The sequence below is a fragment of the Benincasa hispida genome, chromosome 6 (genome assembly GCF_027475165.1).
Source record: "Benincasa hispida cultivar pf3 chromosome 6, pf3_genome.v1.1, whole genome shotgun sequence".
In the NCBI taxonomy this organism is placed as follows: domain Eukaryota; kingdom Viridiplantae; phylum Streptophyta; class Magnoliopsida; order Cucurbitales; family Cucurbitaceae; genus Benincasa; species Benincasa hispida.
In genome coordinates this window covers 9,760,892-9,781,849 of record NC_143483.1, presented here as the reverse complement: position 1 = coordinate 9,781,849, position 20,958 = coordinate 9,760,892, and the positions used below count along the sequence as shown (strand labels likewise).

The 20,958-nt window shown below is 37.5% G+C and overlaps 2 protein-coding genes across 2 annotated transcripts; one reads left to right on the top strand and one right to left on the bottom strand.

The window, feature by feature from the left end:
• The first annotated feature begins 2,327 nt into the window (after nucleotides 1–2,327).
• Nucleotides 2,328–9,084, top strand: LOC120079685 (ATPase 11, plasma membrane-type-like). The gene is made up of 21 exons (XM_039033991.2): nucleotides 2,328–2,834; nucleotides 2,946–3,065; nucleotides 3,305–3,403; nucleotides 3,650–3,787; nucleotides 3,954–4,088; nucleotides 4,205–4,384; nucleotides 4,560–4,766; nucleotides 4,862–4,981; nucleotides 5,075–5,194; nucleotides 5,371–5,493; nucleotides 5,577–5,681; nucleotides 5,782–5,926; nucleotides 6,066–6,230; nucleotides 6,459–6,697; nucleotides 6,828–6,860; nucleotides 6,986–7,067; nucleotides 7,221–7,381; nucleotides 7,755–7,940; nucleotides 8,023–8,205; nucleotides 8,288–8,466; nucleotides 8,767–9,084. Exons 1-21 carry the CDS (start codon nucleotides 2,781–2,783, stop codon nucleotides 8,861–8,863), a joined length of 2,871 nt encoding a protein of 956 aa, XP_038889919.1. The 5' UTR covers nucleotides 2,328–2,780; the 3' UTR covers nucleotides 8,864–9,084.
• On the bottom strand, nucleotides 9,074–13,276 carry LOC120079687 (NADH dehydrogenase ubiquinone complex I, assembly factor-like protein (DUF185)). The gene is made up of 10 exons (XM_039033992.2): nucleotides 12,700–13,276; nucleotides 12,563–12,624; nucleotides 12,089–12,232; nucleotides 11,828–11,938; nucleotides 11,498–11,702; nucleotides 10,929–10,987; nucleotides 10,394–10,446; nucleotides 10,087–10,309; nucleotides 9,842–9,950; nucleotides 9,074–9,538 (listed from the first exon to the last, which is right to left on the bottom strand). Exons 1-10 carry the CDS (start codon nucleotides 12,965–12,967, stop codon nucleotides 9,276–9,278), a joined length of 1,497 nt encoding a protein of 498 aa, XP_038889920.1. The 5' UTR covers nucleotides 12,968–13,276; the 3' UTR covers nucleotides 9,074–9,275.
• Between the last annotated feature and the right edge of the window lie 7,682 nt (nucleotides 13,277–20,958).

Below are 20,958 nucleotides of genomic sequence, written 5' to 3'. Positions count from 1 at the left end.
AAGTTATTATTACATGCATGTGATTTATAAAACCAAAATTAATATTTAAGAAGATAGAAATGTTATTACCAAATCTTAAAATTTATAATCCATAAATAGTTAAAAAAAACTAAATTAGTTCTTTCTAAAAAGAAAAAAAAAAGACTAAATTAGTTTTAATTTAATGAACTGCATGCCAAATGGGCACTGATTTAATTGTTAATGTGTAATATTTTTAAAATAAAACAATTACTATTATTATGTCAGTTATTAAAATAACATTTATAAAAGCTAAATTTATAATTATTGCCTTTTAAAATGTGCTATATTCATAATCATAATTACATTTGTTAAAAAATGTGCAAAAAATCCATTCAAGCTAAAACTTTGTTTTTTATACCTGATAAAAATTTCGTGATTATAATTTTGTAGAACTTCTTAAATAGTTAATAAATCAATGCTCTATTATCATCAAATTAAAACTAATATCATTCATCAATGATAAAAATTATGGCTAAATTTTAGCCAATTATAGGAGCAAAAAATAAAAAATAATAAAAATGTAGAGATCATGAAAATCTTAAGGACCATTGTAAATATAGAAATCAGTCTAAAATATTAGCAAATATAATACAATATAAAAAAATTTACAAATATAAAAAAAAAAAATTAGATCCAATTGTTTGAGTCCATCAATGATAGACCACATCGTTAGTAAGAATCTATCACGGATAGATTTTGCTATGTTTGCAATTATTTAAAAGTATTATTATACATTTATTTATTATCCCTAAAAATGTTACTCATTCCAATTACCCAAAACTTTAACATTGCAAAAATGTGCACAACTTAACTGGCATAGAATTTATATTATCAATCTCCAATTTAGAAATTCTATTCTTTCCCCCCGTATATTGTTAAAAGAAAAACTTAATATTTTAAATTAAGTGAGATATGAAAATTGAAATCTACGATTTGAAAGAAGTAACATGTGTTAATTACTATCGAAATATATATATGCTCACAACTTTTGGCAAGTTAACCACTGCTCTTTATTTGAACTTTAAAACCCTATTTATTATTGTATAACAAAACCAAACGTCTTTAAACACACTAGAAATGGGCAAGTTTGGCATGAGTGAATCTTTTTATGGAACTCGGAAAAGACCAATTCTTCCTCACAAATTGTCCCTTTTCTTGCTTAAAAATCTCACACAGAAAATAAGTAACTTTAAAGTTTAGGTCTATTTAGCCCAACAATTTTTTTCAGAAATTTCTAATAGATTTTTAAATTTATAATTTTACGTGAAATAAATTTTTAATCTTTCTTTCAACTTTTGTATCTAATATATCCAATAAATTTAAATTTTTAAAAAGTGATTGGCATAATAAATATAAATATAATTTTTTGTATTGAATTTTAAAAACATGTTTAGCATAAGGAGTAGAAGTTAGGTGAGTGAAGTTGTCAACTCCACACTTTGATTAGTCATGAAGTTCATGACCTCTACTACCAAAAAAACATAATTTTCGTGTCAAACCAAGCATAATTCAATTGACATACATGTGTTTAATAATCACGATGTTGCTCACATCTCTCTATCCCTAATTGTACTAAAAAAAACTTCTTACACTATGAGCTTCAACTAAATAACTCTTCATACTAAACAACTTGCGTCTGTTTGGTGGTTTTTAAGTTTTGAAAGTTATTTTTGTTTCCTAATTTTCTATGTAAACATTTGAATTCTTAGCCAATTTTCAAAAGTAAAAATAAGTTTTTAAAAACTATTTTTTTTAGTTAGTTTTCAAAATTTGGCTTTGATTTTGATTTTGAAAATGTTCTTAACATGTAGACAACAAAACAAAAAAACTAATAGATGAAAGTGGTGTTTATGGGTTAAATTTTCACAAATGAAAAAAACAAAAAGTTACCAAATGAGACATTAATTTCTTACTCCAACATCCTCTAGACCTTCAATTGTGTAATTTAAAAACATTAAAAATACTAAATTACATTGTTTTAAAAGTCTAAAGATTAGCTAGATGCAAAACTCAAAGTTTAGGTACTAAAGGAATGTTTGGAGTTATGAAGTCCGGATTTAATATGTTAGAGTTAAAAAGTACGTATTTGGAATATAAAGTTGTTTAATTGAACTCAAATGGAAGGAGAGAGAAAATAAATAGATGGAGGTTCTCGCTAAATATGTAAGAGAGATAAAGAAGAGAATATGGAGTTCGAGGGAAAGATGATGAAATACTTGATAAATGTGTAAACTTCAATATTAAATATTATTAAAATTGATAAAATTAAATTATTTAATACCGACTAGCCAAACACCCGTAAAATTATAACTTAATCAATCTAATAGCTTGAGAGAGAGAGAGTTGTGGGATGGCATAATTTACCAAAAGTAGGAGTGCAGTCACCAACAATGAAACACCTGTACAAGAAACTTGTACCACTATAATGCAATGTAATGATGGTCAATTACAAAACTCTGAATAATTTTTTCAAAAAAGTGGAATTTTTATGGAAACCGAATGTACCCGCAAGTACATAATCTTCTTAGAGCCTTCATTTCTATCCACGCCAAAAATCTGCCAGCTTTATACAGCCTTTGGGCAGAGTGATTTTGAGAGAAATTCAGAGACCAAAAAAAGAAAAAAAAAAAAACTTCTCCTCTCTTAGAGAGGAAAGAAGAAAGGATCACCAACCCTTTTCCCCTTCCCCTGTTTTGTTTATGCATTTGAACTTCTTTTCACTTCATCTTCTCAAGTTTTTCCTCTGCTGAAGCTCGAACATGGGGGACAAGGATAAAATTTTGGAAGCTGTTGTGAAGGAAGCTGTTGATTTGGTACCTTTAATCTGTTTCAATATGGGTTTTTTCTTCTATGTTTGTCCTGTTCTTGTTCCTGTTCTTGGTGATTTTTGTTTTGGATTTTTATTGAGTTTCTTGAATTTGCAGGAGAACGTTCCACTTGAAGAGGTTTTTCAAACGTTGAGATGTAATACAAATGGTTTGACAACAGAGGCGGCTCATGAGAGGTTGGCTATTTTTGGACACAACAAGCTTGAAGAAAAGAAGGTTTTTCTCTTCACTACTTAGTTGAGTTACTTCTTTGTTTAGTTTTGTATGAACCGAAAAGAACAATATATAAAGTTCATAGCTTAAATCCTCTGTTTTTTTGGAAGATATAAACTGCAATCATTTTAACTGGAGAGAGAGAGATAGAGAGAGAGTAAATTCTATTATATATTTGAATCCTCTATTAAAATTTAGCTCTTGTGATATCTATGTTGATTCTGTGGTTCTTTCTGTTTCAGGAGAGTAAGGTTTTGAAGTTCTTGGGATTTATGTGGAACCCTCTCTCATGGGTCATGGAAGCTGCTGCTATAATGGCTATTGCTCTAGCTAATGGAGGAGTGAGTTTTGAGTTTCTTATCTAAGAAAAAGTATCTGCCTTTGTTTTTATTTTTTTTGTTTTATTTATTATGGGAATGGAATTTTTTGTGCTAACTTATGTTATTCACTTCCCTTCTGATCAACTAGTCAAGAGTTTTCCTACAGAAATGAAGTGTTCATCATGTTAAATAATCTACTGAAATTGTCCAGTGATGTTTAGTTTTCAACCGTAGTTTTCAATGGGCTAAGAGCATGTTTTTTTGCAGGGAAAACCTCCAGATTGGCAGGATTTTGTTGGGATCATAACCTTGTTAATTATCAATTCAACTATTAGTTTTATAGAGGAGAACAATGCTGGAAATGCTGCGGCTGCTCTCATGGCTCGTCTTGCACCGAAAGCTAAGGTTCTTACTATGATCCATATGCTTATAAACCATGAACTCTTATAGATGAATATAATGTATCTGAAATCATGTTCATTGTTCAATTGGTAGTCAGTTCGTCATATAAAGGTATTTGCATTTCAGTTTTTGCGTGTTTGTATCTTTATTATTTTCACTATTTTTGTAGGTTCTTAGAGATGGGAAGTGGGTTGAGGAGGAAGCATCAGTTCTTGTTCCAGGTGATATAATTAGCGTCAAGCTCGGTGACATTATTCCTGCTGATGCTCGCCTCCTTGAAGGTGATCCGTTAAAGATTGATCAAGTAATGTTATAACCATTTCTAATCTCCTTTTTCCTTCCTTTGTCTTCTGAAAACTTTTCAAACAGTCTTCACTGTTTTTGAGGTAACTTACTTGAGTGTCTTGGTTGAGATTGCAGTCTGCTCTCACAGGCGAGTCACTTCCTGTGACTAAAGGCCCCGGTGACAGTGTGTATTCAGGTTCAACATGCAAACAGGGAGAAATTGAAGCAGTTGTTATTGCTACTGGTGTTCATACATTCTTTGGCAAAGCTGCTCATCTTGTAGACTCCACGAATCAAGTGGGTCACTTCCAGAAGGTAATAGATGGCCATGAAGGCTCAAATGGACTTTAATTTAGGGGATGAAAGTATAGATTGGGCCATTTTGCATCTGAAGTCCTTTGAAGTCTGATTGTTTGATAAAATTTGATTGCAAATATCTTGCTAGTCATTGATATCATCGTTGCTAAACAGCTGTTCTCTTGTTAAATAGGTCTTGACTGCTATTGGAAATTTCTGCATATGTTCTATTGCTGTGGGCATGATTGTTGAGATTATTGTCATGTACCCCATCCAACATCGGGCATACCGACCAGGGATCGACAATCTCTTGGTTCTCCTCATTGGAGGAATTCCCATTGCAATGCCAACTGTTTTGTCGGTCACGATGGCGATTGGATCGCACCGTCTATCTCAACAGGTAGCTAAATCTCGATGCTAAAATGCTTGCTGCTAATATATGCTTAAATTTGATTGCTTATGGTGAGTGTCAACTTATCTTGATGGCTTTCTCAGGGAGCTATCACTAAACGAATGACTGCAATAGAAGAAATGGCTGGAATGGACGTGCTCTGTAGCGACAAAACAGGAACACTGACATTAAATAAGCTTACTGTTGACAAGACTCTGATAGAGGTTATTTGAGGATTCCACAATTCATGTTTACATTTGTAATACTTTGATTCTTCTAGTTCATTGTCCTGACTCACTAATATTTGTTCTCATTAGGTTTTTGCCAAGGGAGTGGTTGTGGATGCTGTCGTTCTCATGGCAGCTCGGGCCTCTCGAGTTGAAAATCAAGATGCTATAGATGCTGCTATAGTAGGGATGTTAAGTGATCCAAAGGAGGTTAGTTTGAAATAATGTTTCGCCTTATACAAAAAAAATCTAAGCTGGATATTTGCAATTCATTTTAAAAGAGTGAAATACTTAGACTGGAAGATTAGTATACTGCTATTTGTGTTCATGATTAATAAGTGTACCCTTCCCCCTTCTGTTTCTATTTCATATGACGATGAGAAAAGGCACGAGCAGGCATTCAAGAGGTTCACTTCCTTCCATTCAACCCAACCGACAAGCGAACTGCCCTGACATACATTGATGCTGATGGAAAAATGCATCGAGTCAGCAAAGGTGCTCCAGAGCAGGTAAGATAACATACAGATACTTTTTTGTTTCTTTGTTGTTTTCAGAATGCTAATACAAAAAACTTGTGACATTTTGACATTAGATCTTGAATCTTGCACACAACAAATCAGAGATAGATAGAAGAGTTCATGCTGTCATCGATAAGTTTGCAGAGCGAGGATTGCGCTCCCTTGCAGTGGCATACCAAGTAACTGTTTTGCTCCCATTTGTTTGATTTTACGTTCATTTCATTTGAACTCAGTTATGGTTTGCATATTTGCTCACAGTATCATCAATATATTTCACAGGAAGTTTCAGATGGAAGAAAGGAGAGTCATGGCGGGCCATGGCAATTCGTCGGCCTAATGCCTCTGTTTGACCCACCTAGACATGATAGTGCAGAGACCATTAGAAGGGCTTTGAATCTTGGTGTAAATGTTAAAATGATCACAGGTCTAGTTTTTGTAGAGAAATTTGGAAATATCTACCACTTAGTTGTTAAAGTTGTAGTGCTTCCTGTTCAAGTTTTGCTTCTAATCCACCACAAATTGGTCTTTAGCTGAACTTGCTTCTAATTTCCTTGTCTATTTAGGTGATCAACTGGCTATAGGAAAGGAAACAGGACGTCGGCTTGGGATGGGAACAAATATGTATCCTTCATCTGCATTATTAGGACAGAACAAAGATGAATCAATTTCTGGATTGCCTGTTGATGACTTAATTGAAAAGGCTGATGGATTTGCTGGTGTATTTCCCGGTAATTCTCTCTTTTAAAGTATAGATCATCATGTTAGTTTCGTAACAAACTAAGCCAAAATTAGCCCAAAATAGTTGGTGGTCTAGCAACACGGTAATATAGGGACCTGTGACTTCTGAATACTTTACTGGTTACTTCTAATGTTCAAGTTAGTACGAAAGTTAGGTCATTCAGAATGTTATCTGCCATCAGTATTTGCTAGACTGCAATGCTTGCTTCATTGTACAGAACACAAATATGAGATTGTGAAACGTTTACAAGCTCGGAAACATATATGTGGAATGACTGGAGATGGTGTTAATGACGCCCCTGCTCTTAAAAAGGCCGATATTGGCATAGCAGTTGCAGATGCAACCGATGCAGCTCGTAGTGCTTCTGACATTGTTCTTACAGAGCCTGGTCTTAGTGTCATTATAAGCGCTGTTCTAACCAGCAGGGCCATCTTCCAGAGGATGAAAAATTACACGGTACACCTGCTTTCTCAGCTTAGATATAATGAGTTTCATGTACAAAGTTAAGTTATAATGCTGATTCTATTTCTAATCTATAGAATTCATATTTAATTTAACTTTGCACTTAATCAATTTACTGTTGCAGATTTATGCCGTTTCAATTACAATTCGTATCGTGGTAAGTACAGAATCTTATTGTCAAGAAAATAAATACAACCATGGCCCTCTATCACCCTACTTACTGATTTGTGTCATCTAAATTTTTTGGCTTTTCATTTTTTTTTTTTTTTTTTTTTTGGACAGCTTGGATTCATGTTGCTGGCCCTTATATATCAATTTGACTTCCCACCTTTCATGGTTCTAATCATTGCTATTCTTAATGATGGTATGTATTTGATTCCTAAATTTCATGACATTTAGATTTTCTTATGTTTAGCAAACAGAGAGATATATAACTTTGTATATATATATTGATATTTTGTAGCCTAAGTATCTCCTTTTTCTTTGTCTTCACTTACAATATATTTATTCTTGCCAGGTACCATAATGACAATATCAAAGGATAGAGTGAAACCATCTCCTCTGCCAGATAGCTGGAAACTGGCAGAGATTTTTGGCACAGGAATTATACTTGGAGGCTATTTGGCTATGATGACCGTTATTTTCTTCTGGGCGGCTTACAAGACCGACTTCTTTCCTGTGAGTTTTATTAATTTCGAACTTGATAAGAATAAAAAGAGCAATACTTGGCTGTTCCTAACTTTGTGCAACATACTCCAATCACGCAAGAAAAATGTATGTTTATAAAAAAGAAAATGAATGAAGAAAAAAGAGTTTGTCATCACAAAAATGGGTCGTATCTAATTATATTTAGAATAAAAATTAATCTCCAAAAAGTTAAGAATTTTTTTTACTTGGTTTTCTTTTGTTTTCTGCTTTATTGTTTTTTAATATCTTCTCGATGATGGTCCTTTACAAATATGACATTTCTAGAACTTCAATGCTTTTAACCTTCAAAATCTTTAGAAAGAGTTTCAATAGCAAAAGCATTGATCCTTCTGCCTAATTTCAGCGTACATTTGGGGTTTCTAGCCTTCAAAAGAAGGACGAGGATGATTTCAGAAAGCTAGCTTCAGCAATATACCTGCAAGTGAGTACAATTAGTCAGGCCCTCATCTTTGTGACACGATCTCGGAGTTGGTCGTTTGTGGAGCGTCCTGGCCTGTTATTGGTTGCAGCTTTTGTTATTGCTCAGCTAGTAAGCGAACTTTTAAATTCTAGCCACATCTTGACCTGACTGTCGTATCTTTGATTTATTATTAATCATCATACATGAACAGATTGCTACACTGATTGCTGTCTATGCAAACTGGAGTTTTGCTGCAATAGAAGGAATTGGCTGGGGCTGGGCTGGTGTGGTTTGGCTTTACAACCTCGTCTTTTATTTCCCACTTGATATAATCAAATTTGCAATCAGATATGCCATTAGTGGTAGGGCATGGGACCTTGTCATTGAACAAAGGGTACGTCTTTTTGCTGTTTGGACATCATATCTTTGAGCTAGAATTCTTCACTTCACTGATTCTGAGTTTATTTCTCCTACAGATTGCCTTTACAAGGAAGAAAGATTTCGGGAAGGAAGAGCGTGAGCTCAAATGGGCACATGCACAAAGGACACTTCATGGGCTGCAGCCACCTGAGGCTAAGATGTTCTCTGAGCGCACTACTTATACAGAACTCAATCAAATGGCGGAGGAAGCAAAACGACGGGCTGAAATCGCGAGGTAAATTCAATTGGAATTGGAAACTGTAGTCTTAATAATCACAAATGATTTTTTTTTTTAAGTTCACAACATGTGCGGGAGATTTGAACCTCAAACCTCAAACCTTTTGGTCGAGAATATATGCATCAACTAATCACTAAATGAACTTTTCACTAAGAAACTTGTTATAAAGCTAAAACTGAATTGACATGAATAACTTCTATTTGAGAGCATCCCACTGTATTAACACAGCCTAATCTTGAAAAAGAATGATTAAATGCAACTGACTTTATATTGTTTATATACCTTGTTATGGCGCAGGCTGAGAGAGCTGCACACACTGAAAGGTCATGTTGAATCAGTGGTGAGGCTGAAGGGTCTTGATATCAATACGATTCAGCAGTCCTACACGGTATAGAGAACAGAGGCTTTCAAATCTGCATAGCTGCATAGTGTAGTTACAAATCACAGAGAGAAGATCCATCCGTATTTCTTATATGATGTATAAAAGCCCTTACAAACATATAATTTTCCATAGTAGAACAAGTGATTCCAAATCCATAGAATGAATGCTTGTAATGATTATCACTGGTGTGATTCCCCTCGTCTATGAAAAAAATATGTGCCATTTTTGCTGAAGAGTTCCGTATAAGATAATTAGGAAAATAATGTACTCTTTATGGATGAATATCAGACAAAGATAGATCGTTCCGACATTGTACAAATTACAAACATAAACTTATAAACCCTAGATTCTTTCCTCTGTAAGGAAATAGTATTCTATCCAAGATACGTTAAGAAGGCTCCATGATAAATACTTCAATTAGCTTTCATAGAAAGGGCACTGGAACGCCATGCTTCTTGTTTACAATGGCCATGGCCATATAGCGGGTGCCCATTCCGATGGGTGTCTCCTCATTAGGCCCCTCCCAGAAGGGTGCCTCACCTTCACCTACTAAGCGCCAATATCCAGTCCTCAGGGTCTCGGCCTGCTCATCTGTGCAATTTTCCAGCAGAGCCTCCACTCGAAAGTTGATGCCAAGTGAACCCAAAAACTGAGACTGAGTCATGGGGCCATACACAGCAACATCGCCTGAAAGAAAGATAATAACAATCTGATTTCAATCCTCCCTTCAGAATATTCAATGGAAAACACAAATTAAAACCAACAGAACTAGAATCTTTAAACATCCCAGAAATGGAGCAATAATTTTTCAGGGGAAGAGCATCGTATTAATTGAAAGAATGAGAATACAGCAGAGTACCGGGGAGTTTGAAAGCCCTGGAAACTCTTTAAGCTGAACAGATTGTTAACTCACAATTGCGCTAAAAGCTCAAGTTGATAATCATGATAAATTTGATAAATTTAATATTAAGATCTGCTAAAGATAAGCACCTGAAACTTCCTCGGCAGCATGCCGTATTGAAGGAAAATCTACATATGCACTAAGATCAGCTGAACCAGGATTGTCGAGGATGTTAACAAACTTGTGTTTTCGAATTGCCTGCAAAATTCCATAGGGTACCAAATCATTTCATGTTTAGTAATAGGCATAACGAACAGCCACCATGAGTCTTTGTTTCGCAGTATAATAATCTAAAGTGAGAAAATTCAAGAATGACAATAGCAATTTCCTCAACCTGCAGACTATCTGAAACAACTCTATTGAGGCCATAATCAATAATAAGCGCACCACCTCCATCAGAACTTATTCTCTCGGCAATTGTTTGAGTCAACTCCATTGCTTTGGGGCAAATTTCAATTTGCTTAATATTAGCGATCTCTTCACTTGAAGACCATTTGCAGCGTTTCATCAAATAGAGAGTTGCAGGTGTTGGTTGGGGAGATAGAACAAATTTAAACCTATATGATGCAGTTAAATGTGGTCAAATAAATTAGATTAGATTTGCAAAGAGCTGATAAGAAAACGGAACCATTAATCCTTACGTTGAATCTTCTGCTACATCTACCATTTTTTCACTCCAGCCACGAGAAGCTCTCTAGACAGGGTGAGATATCATTTATCAAGTTCAATATTAAATAAATAAATGTTTGAAGTGTCTTCTTCGATGAAAACAAACAATTTACTAGACTTGACAACAGAACCACGGATATGCCAACGATAAGTGATCCATCAGGAAGTATCTAAAACTTATGTGTTGTCATATATTCATTTACTCGGAAATAGGCAACAGAATTTCATTACAAAGTTGTCTCCAGATCGAGGAACCTATGCATATCCTTAGAAGACTATTGGAATAGGTTTATGAGGAAGCTCCCACATCCTTTTTTTTTTTTTTTTCATTCATAGTAGAAAAGATACAAGATGTTGAAGAACCAAGATCCAATAGGATGTAAGCGTTGATTTGCAAGTATATCTTGATTTCAATTTATTTATAATCAATTCAATGTAGCCAGTTTCCCATTTCGCCCCTTATAACCAATACAGTGTAATACCAAAGCTGGGATAAAGGATACGAACCTGAAATTGGTGTACTGGTAGAGCATCATAAAACTCATGAGCAATAATGATTGTGGGCACTGGAAGAGAGTAGGTAAACAGAGGAAGGCGAAAACGAAGTGAGAATACTAACAAGTAAAAGAGAAAAATATATGTGAGTATTTAACGTTTAATGATTAAATATGAATCCAGCCCAGCAGTTTGTCATCCTAATTTACATTTCTAGAGCCACAAGGAATGCGCAGACACAACGATATAAATTCTCCACGGAAGAACAATATATATTTACACATATATTACCGTAGGATGGTTGCCACTGCAGGTCTGATGAGATTATAATGATATAAAGAAGGGTAATTCGATTCATAAGCTATTAAAAAGAACAAGAACCACTGATAAATGCTCTCGAACATTCTTGGAATCTAATTTGTCGATGCCTTGCATACTATGAGATAAAGATTGCTGAACTCAAATTCAGTTGCATCATGCTTGTAGAATAAGTATATTGAGAGAAAAAGAAAAATAGCACAGAAAGGGGAACTAAGCATTTTCGATTGAATATGAGAATGAGTAAAGAAATAGATACACACATCCCGAGGGGACCTGCTCCAATGTGGGATGCCATGACACAGGGGTTCCAGCCAACGTGCTAACGCTGATTTTTTCAACATCATCAGCTTTATTATCTTCATCTCTACATTTCAAGGTAGAGTGCTGAAGCTTCTTTAATGCTGGACTACACTCTACAAAGTGTATATGCAACGAATCGGTAAAGTTCTTAAGTTTGGAAGCACCCTGAATTGACAAAGGTGTTTCACTGATTAAAGGGAAACTAAATACAGATCCCTAATTTCACGGGGGGAGAAAAAAAGAAACCTGAAATGCAAATAGAAATCAATTCTAAGAAGTATGTTCCTTACACGTAGCAGATCAGCCATCAGAGTTCCTCTTCCTGGACCCAATTCAACCAAATTCACCTTGTCTGGTCGTCCCATTTGCTCCCAAAGACACATGGCCCAGACACCAACCATCTGACGTTGGCAAGCAGTATTGAGAAAACATTGGTTTTTCTAATATATATATATATATATATATCATTGTGTATGACTGTAATATTCACTAATGATGGAACATGGTACACGAAATACAATATTGAGAACTTCAAAGTCCTGATGAATTACCTCGCCAAACATCTGACTCACTTCAGGAGATGTTATAAAATCACCTTCTGCTCCAAAAACATCACGATTAATATAAAATCCAGCTTTAGGATTTGTCAAAACCTCTTCCATATATTCAGCAATTGAAATTGGTCCTCCACGAAACTGGCCATATTAACAAGACAGAATTTATGGCATGCAATGAAAATGATTCAAATAAGCTACGTATGCTTGAAAAACTGAGATCAATGAAGCAAACTACAAGACCACGTCTACAATTACATAAAATGAAACCGTAAATAGAATTCAGAATAATTTCATAAAATGGAATCAGTGACTGAACTTGCCCCACAAAAACGAATAAGAAATTTATCCATATCGTAGTATCCCAGACAAGCAGGAACTTACAGAGGCATTTTTACAAACACCTCATCTACAATTTTAAAGCAGAAGAACATCACAAGAAACATATGAAAGAAAAAGAAGAAATCAAACCTTGATAATGCCCTTGAGATGCTTGACAAGCTCAGTGTCGGAAGAAGGCTCGTGAGAGTGCTCTGTCATTCACCACCCAAAAGAGCGTCTCATTCATCTCGACATGTAAAAGCAAAACGTAAGCAAATGAGATTTACCAGGTGGGTTAAACAGTCCAGAGCGATCAATGGAGATTGTGGATGTGGATGTGGATGGTTCAGAAGAGAAGGGTCGATTAAGGATATCTTCATTCTCCAGGTGCTGAACGACATTACTGTCAGGGATCTGAGACGAAGAAGAGGAAGAAAAAAGGGAAGTTTGACGATAGCAAAAAGCAGTAGCGGAAGCGCAAACGGGAGTTGTAGAGTAGTGGGCACCGGTTGCAAGGCGGCGAGCGAGAGCCCGCGACAGTAGGTGTGTCAGCATTGTGTTTGCGCAACACAGCGAGGGAATGGCCACAAGGGGCTGGTGCAGTTATTTACAAAGTCTCTAACGTCCAAGCCCGTCTCACTCTCGTGGATTTGACTTCTATGGAAGGGAATTTTTTTTCCCTTTTAATTCAACAAAAATTTAAGTCAAAATGTGGATCCAACGAAATTATATATGAATGTATCAATATCACATCCAATTGAGAAATCACAAAGTTTGAAAGAAATTAGGTTTGTTGACTATAAATTCTTTTAGAAAGCACGTTGGTTATGAGGATGTTCTTCCCTCTCGGAAGTTATTCAATACAAATAAAAATGAAATTTTGAAAAAAAATATAATTTTGAAACCCATTAAAAATCTAAATTTTCTAACTTTGAAAGGGTGGGATTAAGATCAACCATAAGTCATTGATGAAAATTGGGATTTTTTTTAAACATCTAACTTTAAAATTGACAGGAAAAAACTTGAGTTGAGTTGTGTCTGTGTTTGCACCAAAATTGGAAACTAAAAGAGATTTTTGTTCGGATGACACATTTTCACCCCTAAATGATTAATTGTCCACCCAAAAACAAATGAAATCTAACATTCTGCTTACATCAAAGTACATTATCTGTGTTTTATATTGATGGTCATATCTATCGTAGCCCTAACGAGATTATCATGTTTATCACGATCTTCATTTTTTCTCCACTCCATTGCAATATGGTCATGTGTCCCTAGAACTTAACATAAGCACCAATGGAGGTAATAGTGTAGTAATAGGCACCATAGGGGTAGACTAACAATGAACGGTCATTAGCATATGCAGACCTGAGTTAAAGGACTTGGTGAAGACCAAGTCACCAAGTCCATGCATGGGAGACCCACCTAATTGTCGGAAGGTTGAGGGTCAAGCGGCGCACACCTTGGTCGAGGGGAACGGTCAGACAAGAAGCACACACATATAAGGGGATTGGGAAGCGTGGGGACAGGGTGGCGGTACAGAAGATCCCACACTAACCTCTAAGCACCCCGCAGATAGGCAACAAGTGCACATGGTTGGATAGGCAAGCGCGAGCATTTCAAAACCCCGCGCACATTCACACGACATGGAAGACGTGCGTGAGCGCATGGGCGAGTGGCACGCTAGAGGGGTACGTGCCACGCAGGGAACATTTTTTCTCTACTAGCCTCATAGTTCTCATTATTTTTTTTTAGATTACTTCTTTTTGTTGCAGCCTTTTTCTTTTCTTCCCTTATTTTTTGGATATTTTCTTTGATGTGTTAGGCCTTAGCCTTTTTCTTCACATCATTTTCCTCGCGCATTTCGCACTCAAATTCCTTGACGACTTTCTCCGCGCTATCTGTATTTTCGTTATCCTCATCGTGCATTTCCTTGTTCAATGCAATAGTAGCAATGAGAATTTGGGCATCCTTTTTTTTTTTCCTTCTAAATGCTAGCATTCATTTTTCAGTCTTAGCAGCCAGTTCGTCTGATAACCGCTCCACAGAGGACACGAGGAGGACTATCTCTTCTCTTCTTTATAGACTACGTCCCAACTTTTCTACCTCGACGCCTTCACTAGATGGCTCAGTGCCTGTCTTTCTCTTTGGATTTCTTTGAAGGGGCGCATCCTCTTCATCTACTTCCAATTCCACAAGGTCGAAGCTAGATGTTGTCGCCTTGTTTTCTTTCCTTCTTTCCTAAATCATATCTTCTTCTCTACAGTCATCCTCATAACAGACTCATCACTAGAGTGAGTAGGGCTCGGCTTGCTAGATGCGAGCTCTTCAGGGGCGTTCGTTGCACGAATAGACCCACGCAGCAACACTCTTTTCTTCTTATCAACGTTCTTCTACTCAATCACCCTCTTGCTCAACTAATTCACTATACCTTCTTCGTCCAAAATATCCATAGGCTTCATAGTAGCGAGGATGTCTCCAAAGACATCTCTTTCATCTTTTCACCCAACCTCACTAGCGCCTAGTAGGTCACTTGTAGACGGTGGAAGTGGACGCATTCCCAACTTATGACTATTGGGGCAAACCTTCTCCTTATGTGGTCTTGTTGATGGTCTGGTTTAACTTGTCTCCCCCTTAGGTAAATATGAATGGTGACGTGAAATTAGCCGCCAAAAACTTGATGGCTAAAATCATGTGGGACGCAATATGCGATGCATGTTCTTAGTGTATGCGTTGATTATCATGCGTCGGCGGTCATGTATTGGAGTGAACTATGCGTTGACAAATGTATGTGATGACCATGTGTTCCTGTCATAAGTTTTCTTGCGCTCACGTCAAGTATAATGCGAACGTAAGTTTCTCGGGTGATCCGAGGTCGAACTCAGGGACTTGTAGCAAGACATATGCAATAATGTGTATACGGAAGTTGAATAAAAGAATGATGGAGGGGGTTTCTATGCTAACACTACTCCTACTCCTAACTAACAGACAACGCAATGAGAAGTATAAATGAGAGGTAGAGATATGACAACTGTTGACGTGAAATAAATGGATGGGAAAATAGATAAAAGGTGAAGATGTCTTCATCGCAACCTTAAGAGTGACCGCAAGGGCAACCTCAATCAACGCAAGCTATGCGATCATGCTACACACACTTGCACCTATTTCTAGGACATATGCGATGTGTATGCAATAGGGTCGAGATGACCGCATACAGCCACTATATCCTACTTCTTGGACGCAGTCATTGTCCTCTCGTAGGGTGCATACGCTGTGTAATAGCAAACAGAGCTTATTCCTAAGTTCTCTATTCTTGTTTATGCAAAACTAATCTTGCTCTCTCGAGTCTAGATTCTAACCTAGCTCTCTCAAGTCTTAGGTTCTTTCTTTAGACTTTATCTCGAGTAGCTCTAAAGGTGTGATGGATGCATACATAAGGCAAGGTAACCGCAAAAGCCTGGTTGACTCAAGATTATTTCTATCTCTAGTGAAAAATAGCTTACATTGCTTAATGCGACCAACCACTTACCCTCCCAAGCAGTTAGATGTTGCTGACTTTACTCATAGACAAGCGTTGTGTCTGCCTATAGACAGGCGTTGCTACAGCTTCACAAATAAGGTTTTCTTACACACTCGCACAACGCACACCTCTCGGTGGTTTGTTACATGCTTCATATCTCTACTCCGCATGACTAAGTATGCGATACTCTAGCAATCTCATTAAGTGATGCAATGAAAGTTAATGATGCTAAGTAAAGAAAGATGGAGATGGAATCGAAGGAAACATAGAAATCCATTGAACACACAATGTATTAATTTCTTAATCCAAAATTTAATATAATACAATATAAGAAAATAAGAGAAAATGAAATGACCAGTTGGAAGCAAGGTCTTTCTTCCAGCAGATGTGTGTCAAGGCTGCCGGTGGTGCCATGGATGGGCGGTGAAGCTGACTCTCTCGAGATCTAACTCCGGCGAAGGCTCTGGTTGCCACTCGGAATGGATGAAGGAGGTGAAGAACTCTCAAGCTTCTTTCTCACGCATTAGTCTGGATCACAGGGATCCGCCCTAAGGTGAAAAACCCTGGATGAATTGAAATTCTGCTCAGCGGCTTCTATTTATAGAGCTTGATTGTCGACAGCATTAATAGACTGCTCTGATTCTGACATTCGCGGCGCGTTAGTCCTTTTCTGAATCTCTGCTGCTAACGGCGTGGTAGGTGAAATGTCAACATCATCTTTTGATTTTCCTGAGATATGCGTTGATGCTTCCATTCCACTAACCTTGCGGTGATTTCACCATTATGCGTTATCGTGTAGCCACAATCTTGAAATGACCGCATTCGCTTGATTACCGCAACTTCTACACGATGACTGCAATTGTTTGACAATCACAACTCCTATGCGATGGATGCATGCGGTTGATTACCGTAACACCCAAGCGTTGATCGTATGCGTTTGCGTTTGCGATGGAGAGTTTCTCCACATGCGGTCGTTTATGCGGTAGCCCAACTTTCGTGTTTGAGTCCACTTCCTGCGTTAGCTACAAAAATAGACAATTGAACGCATAATAACGCATAATAATGGGTTAACCGAGATTCTTAATGCTGAATGTCGCAAATTTTCTCATGAATTCCTAACATAATTGCCGCATATTATGCTTAATAGCTTTTATAATTCTAAATAAAAAGCCTAAGATCACATGCATTTCTGCATGTCATCACACCCCCAAACTTAGAATCATGTTTGTCCTCAAGCATGTGTTATACCCAAGAAATTCTTAACTCACCTTCTTGTTTTCCTTTGCAACGACCAGTTTCTCAGAATATAATTTACTCATACCTCTAACCATCGTCGCAATGCCTTCCTCCACTTTGGCTACTTCTTCGAAAAGATCTTTTCTAAGTTTATATCCGGCAAGCCTTTGCTCAAAAACTTTTTATTCATTCACCGCAACTTTGCGTTTAGCTTTTGAGAATACATTCGTTCAAAACACTTCAAAAATTTACGGTGAATTATTCGAATGCGGCGTTGAACCTGGATACGCTCTTCGTTTTGGCTTACCCCCACGTGTGTCATACGGGCATCAAACTTTGGTTGTGTTCCATATTCAACTTAACTCTTGTCTTGCTTGATTTGGCTTGCACCGGACAAAGGAGTTGCGCTTATGCGTTGATTCTGACAACTCACTTTTGTTTTGGCTTGCCCCCACGTGTGTTATGCGGACATCCAACTACGGGTAAGTGTCTTTCACAACTTAACTCTTATCAACATGGGTTTCCCCATTGCATTGACAGTGGAGTTATTATTCTCAAATTTATTTATTTATTTATTTATTTATTTATTTGCAACATAGAAATGATCACAATGTAATGAATGCAATTCTCCAAGACCGTTGCCACCTCCAAACTTAGAGGTTGGCAGCGTTCTCACCGCAAAGCTAAAAACAAACTCACAGGAATACGGTAACAGACATTTGAGCAAAGGTTTGCACATAATAAAACTTAAGACTTTCAAAATTTGAAAAAGCTATTAAAAGTAAAGTGAGCCTTGCGATACTTATTAGCAGTTGCAGTGAATTACACGTACCATCATAGAAACATCACAAAGGAGCGCAATCGGGAAAAGAGAATTTCAAAAGGATAATGCATGAAAGATAACAAGAAAGGACCTTAGGCAAAATACCGCATGCGATCATGCATTGGAATCCACGTGATCGAAGCCATGCGTTGAATGATGGAAGGTCTTTTTCCGTTGCGCATCGAGGAGAATTATTTTTCGCACCTACAAGGAGCAAACACATCACAACAAAGGAAGCAGACGCATATCCAAAATAATAATAAAAATAAAAATAAACTAACTAAGAAAGCAAGGTAAAGATAGAGTAGAAGACGTCCCTGGAAAAATTGGAGTGTTATCACCACAATGAGTCTTCCATGCAGGAGATTTCTCTCAACTGCTTAGGTCAAGATGCCTTGACCATTGGAACTTCCGGCAATTGTTGGGCGCATGCGGTCGTCATGTGCTTAAAATTACCTTCAGCTCATGCGACTGATTGCTCTTCTACCTTGGGGTCAATACTGGCTTTCGGCGCATCGCCTACACTTCAATATTGTTTGCAACTTGGTCGCACAAGCTACAATACTGCCAAGATAAAAAGGTTGCCTGCAAATACATAAAACTCAACAAACAATTAGCTGCTAAGTCCCCGGCAACGGCGTAAAAAACTTGGTGACGTGAAATTAGTCGCCAAAAACTTGATGGCTAAAATCGTATGGGACACAATATACGATGCATGTTCTTAGTGTATGCGTTGATTATCATGCATCGACAGTCATGCGTTGGAGTGAACTATGCGTTGACAAATGTATGCGATGACCATGCATTCCCGTCACAATTTTTCTTGCGCTCATGCCAAGTATAATGCGAATGCAAGTTTCTCGTGTGATCCGAGGTCGAACTCAGGGACTTGTAGCTAGACGTATGCGGTAATGTGTATGCAGCGGTTGAATAAAAGAATGATAGAGGGGGTTTTTATGCTAACACTACTCCTACTCCTAACTAACAGACAACACAATGAGAAGTATGAATGAGAGGTAGAGACACGAAAACTGTTGACATGAAATAAATGGATGGGAAAATAGATAAAAGGTGAAGATGTCTTCATCGCAACCCTTAAGAGTGACCGCAAGGGCAACCTCAATCAACGCAAGCTATGCGATCATGCTACACACATTTGCGCCTATTTCTAGGACGTATGCGATGTGTATGCAACAGGGTCGAGATGACCGCATACAACCACCATATCTTACTTCTTGGACGCAGTCATTGTCTTCTCTATATGGTGCATATGCTGTGTAATAGTAAATGGAGCTTATTCCTAAGTTCCCCATTCTTGCTTATGCAAAACTAATCTTGCTCTCTCGAGTCTAGATTCTAACCTAGCTCTCTCAAGTCTTAGGTTCTTTCTTTAGACTCTCTCTCGAGTAGCTCTAAAGGTGTGATGGATGTATACATAAGGCAAGGTAACTGCAAAAGCTTGGTTGACGCAAGATTATTCCTATCTCTAGTGAACAATAGCTTACATTGCTTAATGCGACCAACCACTTACCCTCCTGGGCAGTTAGTTGTTGCTGACTTTACTCATAGACAAGCATTGCGTCCGCCTATAGACAGGCGTTGCTACAGCTTCACACTAAGCAAATAAGGTTTTCTCACACACTCACACAACATACACCTCTCGGTGGTTTGTTACATGCTTCATATCTCTACTCCGCATGACTAAGTATGCGATACTCTAGCAATCTCACTAAGTATGCGATACTCTAGCAATCTCACTAAGTGATGCAATGAAAGTTAATGATGTTAAGTAAAGAAAGATGGAGATGGAATCGAAGGAAACATAGAAATCCATTGAACACACAATGTATTAGTTTCTTAATCCAAAATGTAATACAATACAATATAAGAAAATGAGAGAAAATGAAATGACCAGCTGGAAGTAAGATCTTGCTTCCAGCAGATGTGTGTCAAGGCTGTCGGTGGTGCCATGAATGGGCGATGGAGCTAACTCTCTCGAGATCTAACTCCAGCGAAGGCTTCGATCATCACTCGGAATGGATGAAGGAGATGAAGAACTCTCAAGCTTCTTTCTCACGCATTAGTCTGGATCACAGGGATCCGCCCTAAGGTGAAAAACCCTGAAAGAATTGAAATTCTACTCAGCGGCTTCTATTTATAGAGCTTGATCACCGACAGCATTAATGAACTGCTTTGAATCTGACATTCGCGGCGCGTTAGTCCTTTTCTGAATCTCTATGGCTAATAGCGTGGTAGGTAAAATGTCAACATCATCTTTTGATTTTCCCGAGATATGCGTTGATGCTTCCATTCCACCAACCTTGCGGTGATTCCACCATTATGCGTTATCGTGTAGCCGCAATCTTGAAATGACCGCATTCGCTTGATTACCGAAACTTCTACACGATGACTGCAATCGTTTGACGATCGTAACTCCTATGCGATGGATGCATGCAGCTGATTACCGCAACACCCATGCGTTGATCGTATGCGTTCGCGTTTGCGATGGAGAGTTTCTCCGCATGCGGTCATCTATGCGGTAGCCCGGCTTCCGCGTTTGAGTCCACTTCCTGCGTTAGCTACAAAAATAGACAATTGAACGCATAATAATGGGTTAGCCAAGATTCTTAATGTCGAACGCCGCATACTCATTTTCTCATAAACTCTTAACATAATTGCCGCATATTATGCTTAACAACCCTCATAATTCTAAATAAAAGGCCTAAGATGACATGCATTTTTGCATGTCATCAATGAACTTGATAGGGTTGATTCAAGAAAGATAATAGCCCATGGTTGGGATTTCAAGGTGGACGCATGGTAGGGGGAAAAGCAATCTGAAGAGAAGTTTGGATGAGTGAAGACAAGGTAGGTGGCTAGATGGTAGGGATTTCCAATGGACGGCGAGTAGGGCATGTGAATACACAAACTTGTTGGGTGTTTTGTGGCTGAAGAGAAGGAGAATAG